Source organism: Podarcis melisellensis (assembly GCF_964234715.1).
Source record: "Podarcis melisellensis genome assembly, chromosome: 8".
NCBI classification, from domain to species: domain Eukaryota; kingdom Metazoa; phylum Chordata; class Lepidosauria; order Squamata; family Lacertidae; genus Podarcis; species Podarcis melisellensis.
The window spans coordinates 31,605,993-31,618,041 of NC_138540.1; the positions used below are offsets into that span (position 1 = coordinate 31,605,993).

Genomic DNA, 12,049 nt, shown 5'->3' on the forward strand with positions numbered 1-12,049 from the left:
CGTGTCTAACAGACAGAAGCAAATAATTTCTGGTCAGTTGACGCTCACTTATCCGTATCATTTTACCCTGAAAATAAAGTCTCTAATCTACAGTTTCTTTGTCTTAGTTTTTAATATTATTAAAGCACACATACTTAAGTAATAAGAAATGCAAAGGGTACAGACTATCAATTAAGGTGGAGGGGAAAACAGATTTCAAATGCATATATGCTAGTAGCATTTGGAAAGCACAAAACACCACAGGCAATAAATTAAAGAAAAAGACAACAGTGTTGTTTTGCCTATATTGTTGGAGATAAAGCTTTTTTTTATTTCTTTAAAAAACTATTATAAATATATTTATTTATTTGTGGCTTATGAAAGCGTGAGTGAAGCCATTCCTGGAGCTATATTTGATAAAGTTTGCGATCCAAGTTTGAAAACATTTTGACAGCTCCTTTGTGGTACATATTGTTAGAGCAAATAGGGCCGGCCATCTTAATAAATATCAGGTGATGATTTTTTTTTGCCTCCAGGAACAAAAATGGTTAAATGCTGAATCTTTATGTTCCTTGTCTAAATGCTCCCCCCCCCAACTCCTTCTTCCTGCTGAAAACAAGTTTAGAATTAAAGCATATCACTTTACACATATTGCATGCATATTAGTGAGACACAGCTGTTTATGCCTCACTCTTAAGAGCCATATGATTAAGTTATGGGATATCAGATAATCCAAAGTCTCTCTCTATTGGTCACCGTCCGCAGACAAAGGCTTTTTAGTTTTAAGTCCATTTAATGACAGAATGTCCAATTCGACAAATGTGTGAGTAATTCCAATGGAACACCTGTGGCTCCCTCTGCTAGACTATGGAAGAGAAGATATAAAATGTCATTACAGTAGCATGCAGTGTCTGACTTTTATCTTTAAAAGGGGGGGGAAGGGGGTATTCAGTCTGTTACTCCAGCTCAAACTCACACCATCATGCTCAGGTTCCCAGGATTTCCAGAAAGATGAATGGCATCCTGTTATCCAAGTGTAGTCGACTTTTCGCAATATGGGTGAGTTAAGGTTAAGGACAGAGCAGGGTGGATAGATTAGATAGACAGATAGATGACAAATAGGGGGGTGTGGGTGTCGGTGTGTAGACACACACACACTTATATATAAATATATTAACAGGTTGATTTCATGGAAACACGTGAGTTCCAATGGCAGGTACATAAATCATAGGTGACTTGAGGAAGGTCCTCAGTAGGGCTTAGGGAGTCACTGTCAGTCAGAGTAGATAATACTGACCCAGATAGAACAGTGGTCTGACTCAACTGAGTGTTGACTTTTTCCATTTTCAAATTCCAAAATAATTATAAAGAGGGGTGCTACAAAGCTGTAACATGACTTGGGGATTCAAAATATATTTTAGTTAAATTAATATAATTTAGGGTTTTTTTGTAAGTAAAATGTGCATAAAATTGCATAGAAATAATTAAATATGATTGCCAAGAACTTTGCTTGCATATTTGTTTGTTTCTTGTTAAGAATTACCCGACATTTTCGGAAGGTAAAATGTAAACTCTTTGGTTTTCCAAAAGCAGTTTATGTACTTCATCAAATGTAGACTTACCAAGGTAAATGTTCAATCACAAAAAGAATAGCAGATTTGAATTCCTCATACCCTAAACCATACTTTAAAGACCCCCCTCACTGAAGAAATTTGCAAAAATTGTTTCACCCCCTAAAATGACACACCCCAAGGGTGGCTTCCTGTGTGCCTTGGTTGATCCTTTTTATTAAACTTATTTCATCCCTCTGAAGTCAGTAAGACTCTCAAACACCTGAAATCCACATTATTCACCTTAACTGGGCTATGAACTAGGCAGTACGTTCATATTCAAAATGCATTGCCAACTTCCTTATAGTCCTAGCATTCACCCATTTGGGTATGTAGCCAGCAGCATCACCTCAAGGCCTTATTTTTACGCTTTGATTAATTCAAAGCAGGACTTTTGCAGCCATCAGGGCAAATCTCAAAATGACACCAGGTGGCAGGTGGACCAGAATTGGGAATCGCTCCAAATTTATCCAAACCAACCCACCATCTGGTCCCTCTTGTTTGAGTTTTGCAACATCCAGGGTTAAGTGAACAGGCATCCTGGCATTTGAGGTGATGTCAAGAGGTAGCAAAGTTCTGTCTTTCAAAGTAATGCCCATAGCTGTAATGACTTGCTTGTCACACACAAGTTCATCGTTAAATGATGGAAATGCCTATGCAATTCAGGTGACAAGAGGAAAATTTACCTGAAACATCATCTTATAGCCCACTCAATCACTTTGATCTGCAGAACTGGCACTGTTACAGGTGCCGCATAATTCTTGTTCTGCCTTTGTAAAAAAACAATATTTTAGCGTGGCATTACCCACACTTTGGAACTGCCTGCCTATTGACATCAGCCGGGTGCCTTCACTGTGCTCTTTTCAACACCTGCTAAAAAACAGTGTTGTTTAGGCAAGACTACCCAGACATGTGAGGGACGTGGGTGGTGCTGTGGGTTAAACCACAGAGCCTAGGACTTGCCGATCAGAAGGTCGGCGGTTCAAATCCCCACGACTAGGTGAGCTCCTGTTGCTTGGTCCCTGCTCCTGCCAACCTAGTTCAAAAGCACGCCAAAGCGCAAGTAGATAAATAGGTACCGCTCCAGCGGGAAGTTAAACGGCATTTCTGTGCGCTGCTCTGGTTCGCCAGAAGCAGCTTAGTCATGCTGGCCACATGACCCGGAAGCTGTACGACGGCTCCCTTGGCCAATAAAGCAAGATGAGCGCCACAACCCCAGAGTCAGTCACGACTGGAGCTTTACCTTTACCTTTACCTTTACCCAGACATGTAGAATGTTGACATTTATTTTAACCTGTTTCCAGTTTATTGCTGATTTTATTTTTGAACGTTTCAAAGAGCTGTTTTGACTGGCAATCTTATTGTTTTATTCTCTATTAAGCCACTTTGAGGGATTTTCTTTGCAGTCAAGCGGTGTATAAATTTTATGAAATAAACAACAAATGAGCAGATATTACCAAACCACCCAATTCGTTTCAATGCAATAGCATCATTTCCCCCCCAAAAAGGTTCTTTAAGAAAGGGCAACCTAAAGCATAGCTGCCGACAAGCACAGATCTGCCCTTAGGATGGATTTACTCAGTCCATGTAGCTCTTCTATATTTAAACAAGCTATCGTAGCTTTTCATATTGCAGACAGAACTTTTACCTCCCCTCAAACTTAGGGCTCCTTCACATTTTCATTTGCCCTGCTGTTTCCCCCCAGGAAAACCTGGGGTTTCAGAGATGCCAACTTGAATAGAATATTGAAAGGCAGGTAAGCCCCGTCCCACAAAGTATCTTAAGGGAGGGGATCGAAGGGACCTTAGCTCCTAGGAGTTGGCTCCTTAGTTCTGAATCAAAACAAGCAGCAATTGGGTTTTCTGATGCTTGCTGTTTGTTCTGATTGAGGACGAAAGAGCAGGTTTTCCAGGGAAAGCAGTAGAAGAAAGGCAAAACCGCTCTGACACATGTTTTCTAGGCAGGCGGAAGTGTGGATGACCCCCATAATTCTGGTTAACGTCAAATCTGACATTCAGTCGCCAGTCACCTGTCCATCCAACATATCTGTGAACTGAAATAACTTGGGACAGGAATTAAGCTCCCAACCTTCATAGATTCAGTTGATGGTCTGAGCATTGCTTACCCAAGTAAGTGGGTAACTGTCTGAGCTCCTGGTGTGTGGACTCAATTTCCTGGTCACACAGAGAGCTCTAATGAATGTGCAACTTAAATAAATTCAGGCTCTATTCAGACCTTTGGCTGGCCATGCAGAAGTCAGAGTGGATCTAAAAGGTATGATTCTACTCCTTCCTGTCCATGCATTCATGACCATATATAGTATGGGAACAGGGTTGCATAGCAATAAATCAGATTATGCACATCCATAGATGTACCAGGCTATATATATTTTTTTTGTTTCCTGCATTTGTATCCCACTTTTTCTCTCCAAGCAGCTCAAGGTGGCATACAATGGTGGCATACAATGGTTCTTCCCTTCCTCATTTTATCCTCACAACAACCCTATGAGGTAGGCTAGGCTGAGAGGCAGTGACTGGCCCCTGAGTTCACCCAGTGAGCTTCATAGCTGAGTGGGACTTGAACCCTGCTCTAACCACTACACCACACTGACTCTCTTATCTTGTAGTTTGGGCATGATCAATGGACCCTGACATTAAACAAAAAATATTGACCAATGAACACTGATACAACTTTTTAAATGGAGGCACAGGCGTGGCAAAGTAATTTGGGGTTGCACTAACAAGATCTGAAATGATGGCCATTCCTCTGCTGGTTTCAACAGATCTAGAAAAAGCTAATGCTATAAAGATCATCAGCTCCAAAGGCTTGCAGAGAACAGAGAAGAAAATATGGATGCAAATAAGTAAAGAGAGAGAGAGAGAGACTCATTTGAAAAAACAATTGAGGGATGAAAACGAGAAGAGTTCCCACCAATGTTTTAAAAGAAGAAAGGTAGAAGTCAGCAAGCAACTTTAATACTAATGGATGGGGCAACCGATGTAACACTTATGCTTAATAACAGCTCTAGGGAAGATCAAGGAAATTAAACACCAGTAAGCTCAACTTCAGCAGTGGGGAAGATATTGGAAACACTAATCAGGGACAAAACAGGGAAAGTTATGATTTAATTAAAGATATTCAGCATGGATTCACAAAAGGGAGATCATACGTAACAAAAACTAATAGAATATTTTGGGGAGGGGGGAACCGCACCGGCAAAAAAAGAATTGAAGATGGATGCTGTGAGCATGATTAACAGCCCCCTGTGTTTCGTTACCACCTGAAACACCGAGCCACTATCCATATCCCATTGTTGTCAGCGAAAAAGCTTGCATGGATTCTTACAGGATTTGGTTTTGCTCCTGAACTTCAGATATTCCGTCAAAGTCGTGGCCTGCCAAAGATGGTACCAAGGAGTAAGACACTGACAGCAAACGTCTTTCTTATGCGGATAATAAAAGTAAGAAATCATGGGACCAAAACTTGATGCATCTTAGTCCTAAACCACCCAGACCTGGCAACCTCAGACATTCCTGGAGTGCAGATGTCACCAAGGCTGTAAGCTGTGCAAGACTGGCTGATACTGTAACTGCAGACTGGGTTGAGCAGTGCTAATGTTTCCCAGGCAGAAACGCAAGCCAGTGCGCCCAATCTCAGGCCAAAAATGTTTCCAATAATTTCTTCCAGCCCCAAGCAGCACTAGTAGCTGCTGCACTGTCAATGAACTGTATATTATCCCAGATCCCTTTCAGTTAGCAGAATGGCCGATTATGCAAGGGATGCATCCATCTGGCTAATGGTAGGGCCGGACCTGCTCCTGGCATTACTTTCCATGCTGGTTCCCTTTTGCAATCTGATAAAGGGGGCTGTCCTTTTATGATCTGATTTCAAGGAGAGAGGCATTAAAAGATGGTCTGTCCGATTTCATAATGAAACCGCACTGGTTGCTACCAGTTCTGGAGAAGAAATCAAGCTGATGTTAAGAAGCAGCAATTCAGATGGAATTTCTTGATATGAGCATAAGATGAAAGGTGTGTGGATCTGCCAGCATTAGTAGGAATGACAAGACATTTAATGAGAAGAGAAGGATCTACTCAAAATAAAATACAGACTGCGCACCAAAGCTGAAACAATTTCTTAATCAATTTGCATCTGTATCTATGTAGTTCTCCATTAAATACTACTACTACTACTACTACTAATAATAATAATAATAATAATAATAATATTTGTACCCTGCCCATCTGGCTGGGTTGCCCCATTCTTATGTCATTAAGAGATAAGAGCCACAGTCCCCTGAATTAACTAGACACATGTGGTAGCTCCATCTTCCCATCAAACAAATGTTTGCTACAGCTCACAAGTTTCAGATAAGTATTAATCCTAAATCAGCAACAACAACACTATCTTTCAGAAAATACTTTCAGATAGTGCTTAGGCCACGTCACTCCAAGAAGCCACCCAACTCGTATTTCATGACTCAAATTGCATGGTCAAGGACCATGACAGTCTATAACAGTCTACGACTGTGAGTTAAGACTAAATGATTCTTCGTAACTATTAAGAACTTTAGGATAAACTCAAGTGCACTATCCATTTAGTCATCATAAGGAAAATGTGAAAGTGCTAAAAATGTTTGCCCATAAACCAACAAGTGGTATTTTCAGCCACAGTCTGTATGGAGCCTAGACACCTGCACTGGAGAATTAAGGTGTATTTGTATGTGTGATATACCATCATTTTCTAAATGGGAAAAAATGAAAATTGAACACCAATACTTTCTTCAGGCCTGCTTCTTTCTTTCTTTCTTGTTGACATTTTTGTAGATTGTGACAAACATTCATTCTAACATAATTGCCTACATTTTCTTCTTCTTCTTGAATTCCCTATAGCTATAGAGAAATGCTGGAATCCATTATTGAGCTACCCTGATGGCAGGCACTTGATTGACATTTATCTATTTGAAACATTTCCATGCCTTCTTTCCAGGGCTCAAGGTGGCGTACAACAATTGTGATAGCACATTAGAATGCAAATAAACATCAAAGACAAAAGGCACAACAGCAATCTAGTAAAATAAAATAAAAAGGGGGGGGGAGGAAAAACCAAGGAGGTAGTCAGCAAGAATAAAGGCCAAATGTTTTGTGATCCCTGCTAAAAGACAGCAAGAGCAAAGACACCCTCTGAGGTGGGGGTTAAAGAGGGGGAGATTGCCCCACAGTCTTGGAGCAACTGGTTTAAAAGTCCTGCTTCTGGCCACAAACATTCCCACTTTATGCAGAAGACGAATTTGAGGCAGAGGGTAAGAAGCTGTTGACAGCAGACTCCAGTCCTCAACCCTGTATGGCAGGCACGTCCAACTCCAGAGAGACTGTGATCTACTCACATTATAAAAATACTGGCTGTGATCTACCCATTGTTACTGACAGGTGAAGCTTTTTTAAAGGGAGGCAAAGTTGTTGTTGAGCTTTTTTTAGGGGAACCAAAGCTTTATTTTGGGGGGGGATCACTAAGCGTCTCATGATCAACCGTGTCCAGTGATCTACCAGTAGATCACGATCTACCTGTTGAATATCCCTGTTCTATGGCATCATCACAGCCATCTCTCTCTCTCTCTCTCTCTCTCTCTCTCTCTCTCTCTCTCTCTCTGTGTGTGTGTGTGTATACACACACACACACACACACACACACACAATTGTCTGGTGTGTGGTGTGGCGATGGGGTGAGTAAGGCTGTGGTGGTTCTGCTTCTCAGCAGATAAGTCTTGGATAGGGTTGCCAGGGCCCAAACCTGAGACCTAGTGACAGCCACTGGTTATGTAATAAAGCATGAAACATTGAGCATTAACCAGAGTCACTGAGAATATGTCATCAAACTCCTTCCCGCCACTGAGCCCCAGAGACGGAGGTTAATTGGGAGAAGAGAGGTCTGGCAACCCTAAACCCAGAAAACAGCAACAGCAGGAGCAGCAGTCATACAACTGGGAAGCTCCGCAGCTGGCAAAGGCTTGCACCTGGAAGCCTTTATTATCCCAGAGGAGGAAATTAAAAGGGAAGTGATAAGTATTCCAGACTCTGGGGTGGAGACTGTGAGTGTCAGAACTCCAAATCTCAGGTAAGGGGGAAGGGATAACAGAGAAAAGCCACATTCACATCGTACATTTGAAAAAAGCTATGATACCATAGGAGTGATGCCACAGCATCCATAGCAGTGACCAGAGGAGGAATGACCACTGGGAGGAGCCACAGAGAGAAGAAACACGATGGGGCATCTATGGCAGCACAACTGGACACCTTCAACTGCCCCATCTGCAACAAAGCATCTCTCTTATCAGTCTCTACAGCTGCAGCAGGTGCTGTAACCTTCCAATGGTTTGACTTCATCCCCAAATGTGAACTCCTCTTTCATCTCCCAAGACAGATGGATACCAACAAGAAGACACCACTTTAAACAGTCATGGAATCCCACAAAGAATTCTGCGTGCTGTAGTTTGCTAAGGGTGCTGAGAGTTGTTAAGAGACCCCCATTACCCTCACAGAGCTGCATGTCACCCAGTAAGAGGGATTATTAAACCACTCTGAAAACTGTGGCTCTGAAATGGCAAGTGGGGCCTTCTAACAATGCTCAACACCCATAACAAACTACAGCTCCCAGAATTCTTTGGGGGAAGACATAGCTGTTCAAAGTGGTATCATAGCACTTTAAATGTATGGTAAATGTGACAAGAGTGTATGGTCACATTTACACCAAATGTATGGTGTAAATGTGACCAGGGACTTTTTTTTTTAAGAGATAGCCAAGCAATATTATTTGAATTTAGGTTCCTGGTGATGAGAAGAGGTTGGGACTTCCTGTAGGGGCAATAGCCCCACCAGGTCTTCTCTATAACCCTGACTCAGAAGGACCCCAGGCTGCTGGCCTCTCTTAAACAGAAAGTAAATTGTAGCACATGGTCTGATTGGGGGACCACAGATGCAACAGACATCCCCCACCTCCACTGAAATCAATGTCAATACTACCAATACGTCCACAATTGTGAAGTCACAGCAAAGATGCAGAAGCAGAGCAGCATATCTTCCAACTAAGAAACATATTCTTTCAAGTAAGGGAGGGGTAAGCCTAGAGGTTGGGGGGAGAGCCCTCCCTGCAAACAGAAAGCTAGCACATCAAGATAAGTTTTTCATGTGGTAGAGCATACAAACATGCCAAATTCCTAAATGTGGTCCAGGAAGAGCTGTAACATGTGACATTTCTAACCACGTACTTCAACTCTCAAAGAGGAAAGTACAGGGTTAATTGTTTCACCATTTATTCAGTAATGATGACTAGCCCCGGGATAACAGGTGTTTTTATGTTTGCTTGCACAAATGGAGCTTCTCTGCTCACAGAGGATCCCCATTCGTCCCAAAAGAGGAAATGAATTTATTTGCATGGTTTTTATCCATTGAATTTGGATTGGAACTCATGGCAAGAGAGCCATGTATGGGAGTCTAAGCACTGCATCCCCAGACAAAGAGCAGGATGCATTTTTAACTGCTTCTTCTCCCCACCTGACCCTTGGCAGTTTTTCATAAGGAAATGTGTAAGGGGGCTTACAGTTATCTAAATAATACTAAACTCACAATAAAGCCTGAATAATGTCCTCCCCTCATTGAAAACCAAAACCACAAATACAAGCTGAATGAAAACAAATTGTTAAAAAATACCTGTCTGGATTTTCTCTTGAAAATCAGTCATTGAGAATCATCTGTCAGTAAGACAAAATTAATTACTACATGTGAAATGGAGAAAAATCAACATAAATTTAAATATTGCATAATATTACAAAAAGAATAGGTAATCCTATTATCTATTAGTTATATATGTCTGCAATCTAAAATACCCTCACCCCTACCCCCAAAAAACTGACATTACATCATTAGATTTAACAAATATTTTTAAAACAGATATTGTGTGGGGAAAACTGCCTCCAAAATATAGTAACTTGCAAAATTCAGACATCTTTTTTGTTATTCATTTGGTGGTAATGGAGAATCCAACTTGATTTGAGTGTACCTTTAAATCTATGCCAACCTGGGCCAGTTTTAATTCACACAACCATTGTTGTGTGCATCCCCGATAGCTTCACATGCATGATGAACAGGTCACCCAAATCATTCACCTTGTGTGCTTGTCATTGGCATGCCATCCCTACTTAATCCACAATAAGGTTGGTGGTATGATTCAAAAGCAGGCGCAAAGTGAAGGATTTGGATCACCCACTTGAATAGACCACTCATGGCACTCCCATCAGCCACATTACCCCAATCACTGCCAGGACAGGCCCAAGGCATTTTGTCATGCAGACATGACACAGAGGTGTGTCCCAGATTCCCTTGATCGTGTCACACAAAGGATGCTGGGACTCTGAACCTATGTGGGAATGCATAGAGTTGCATGTCTGTAACTTCTTGGTTTCTGCTGTGGCCTTCTGAGGTTGCCTGTTGTTTCACTGACAACTATTTGAGTGGCTTGGGTTGTCTGATTGGTTGCTACCATGGGTGGCACAGACCTATCTTAGACTTCTTCAAGGTAGAGAGGGGGTGCAGTGTGGTCACCCATGCTGCTCTTTTCCTTAAGCTAGGGAAGGCAACACTGCTGAAGTGGATGGATCTGGGTGTCTGCAAGGCCAGGTTAGCATCGAAGGTCACCTTGATGTGCACTGTGTTCCCAAACACAAAGCCATGCAACACACAGAGAGAGATGCAGGTCCAAGCATATGGAGTTAAAAAGGAAACCCAAACGGACCCCTGATCTGTTCAGAGACACTATATTGGCTTTATTAGGTACACAACACAGGGAATTACCATAATGTCCCCAAGCAAACTTTATTCAGTGTTTATATAGCGCTAGGGTTTGCCTATATACAATTAAATCAAGTGTTGCAAATATATTAAACCTGCATTTTAATTTGACAAGTGAATTTAGAACTGGGACATGCTTTAAAAAGGTTTCTGGAATTCTAGAATGTTGTGTTTGCTAATGGTTCTGTGTTTATACCTGGGGGGGAGGGGAAACTTTGAGACACATCCTATATTGCCTTGTGCTCATGGCACAGAAGCCGTGTGTGTGTGTGTGAGAGAGAGAGAGAGAGAGTAAGGAGAATGAGATGGGTGCCTAGCTGGTGCATGTGAAACAGCAATATAGGAAAGTAGCCATCTTCAAATGTCTTAAGGGCTGTCACATGGAAGATGGAACAAGCTTGTTTTCTCCTGCTGCAGAGGTAAGACCCAAACAAATGGATTCAAATGACAAGAAGGGAGATTCTGATTAAATATTAGGAAGAATTTTCTGACAGTAAGACTTGTTTGACAGTGGAATGGGCTCTATCAGAAAGTGGTGGACTCTCCTTCGTTGGAGGTTTTTAAAGAGATGTTGGATGGCCTTCTCTCAGGGATTCTTGAGCTGTGATTCCTGCATTGTAGGGGGTTGGACAAGATGACCCTTAGGGTCCCAACTCTACAATTCTGCATATGATTCTATGAAAATAACAGACTTTTCTCAACAAGGATTACCTGACTTGCAGTAGTGCTTCTTCCTTTGCTATGTTGCCTCTCGCTGAAAGTGCTGGGGTTGTGCTCCCACCAAGACTAGTTCACTATGTTTTGCCTAAAGGTACATGTTGACTTTTCACCAGCTCCCCAAACTATTGGTGTTAGCTGCACCAGCACGAGGCCCACATGACAGTAAGTGGACAAAGCAAAATGCCTCTGTCCTCATGGTAAAAGCATCTCATCAAATCTCCAAAAGAATACCATACGCTTTAAAGATATGCAGAAACATACTCCTCTTGCCTGCCTTAGATGGATTCAAGTTGGGGCCACACCACAGCCAAATCAGAGAGGGGCAAGACATGTGTGGGAGGCAGGGGGCAAGCATATGTTGCTCCCCACTGTTGACTGGGGGTGGAACCAAAGCAGGCTATGTAAGCCATCTCTGCCTCTAGCTAGCCTCTTTTTGTTGCTGTCTCAGCACCCATCCTCCCACCTAGGGCTGCAGCATAGCATTAGCTGGTTGCTTAAGGGCTGAAAAGAATATCTGCACCAATTTTTTCTCTCCCCCCTTTTTATAACTTTCTACCACAATCTATTTTTCTCATTAATTGATGGAGAGTGTTGGGGAAAATGCTGAAGAGATTTGCAGCACAACACTACTTTGATCTGATCCAGCTGGGCTCTTACGTTCATATATTAATCCTGCCATGTACCCAGAATTACCCCTATTTATACTTTCAAGGGATGGAAACACATATATCAACTGCATGCGTCAAAGCTGCTAAGAATCTGTCAGAGGTGGGTGTGAATTGCCTCCCAGACTCTTCAAATCCAGAGGAAAGCTGTGCAGTGCACTAGATCAAGGCCAGGCCAGACTCAGCTCCCTTTCAGCCACCAAGCCGTGAGCCAGTTACTCTCTTGTAACCT

At 42.1% G+C, this 12,049-nt stretch overlaps 1 protein-coding gene across 9 annotated transcripts in view; it reads right to left on the bottom strand.

Moving 5' to 3' along the window:
- Positions 1–12,049, bottom strand: part of ZNF536 (zinc finger protein 536) — a 538,171-nt gene that overhangs the window by 64,214 nt on the left and 461,908 nt on the right. The window contains exon 8 of one of the 9 annotated variants that reach the window (XM_081923983.1): positions 9,296–9,336. The exons of the other annotated variants lie outside the window; for them this stretch is intronic. Within the exon in view, the coding sequence (XP_081780109.1) occupies positions 9,323–9,336 (14 nt within the window). The 3' untranslated portion in view covers positions 9,296–9,322. The remainder of the gene's footprint in view (positions 1–9,295; positions 9,337–12,049) is intronic. 9 annotated transcript variants of the gene reach the window in all.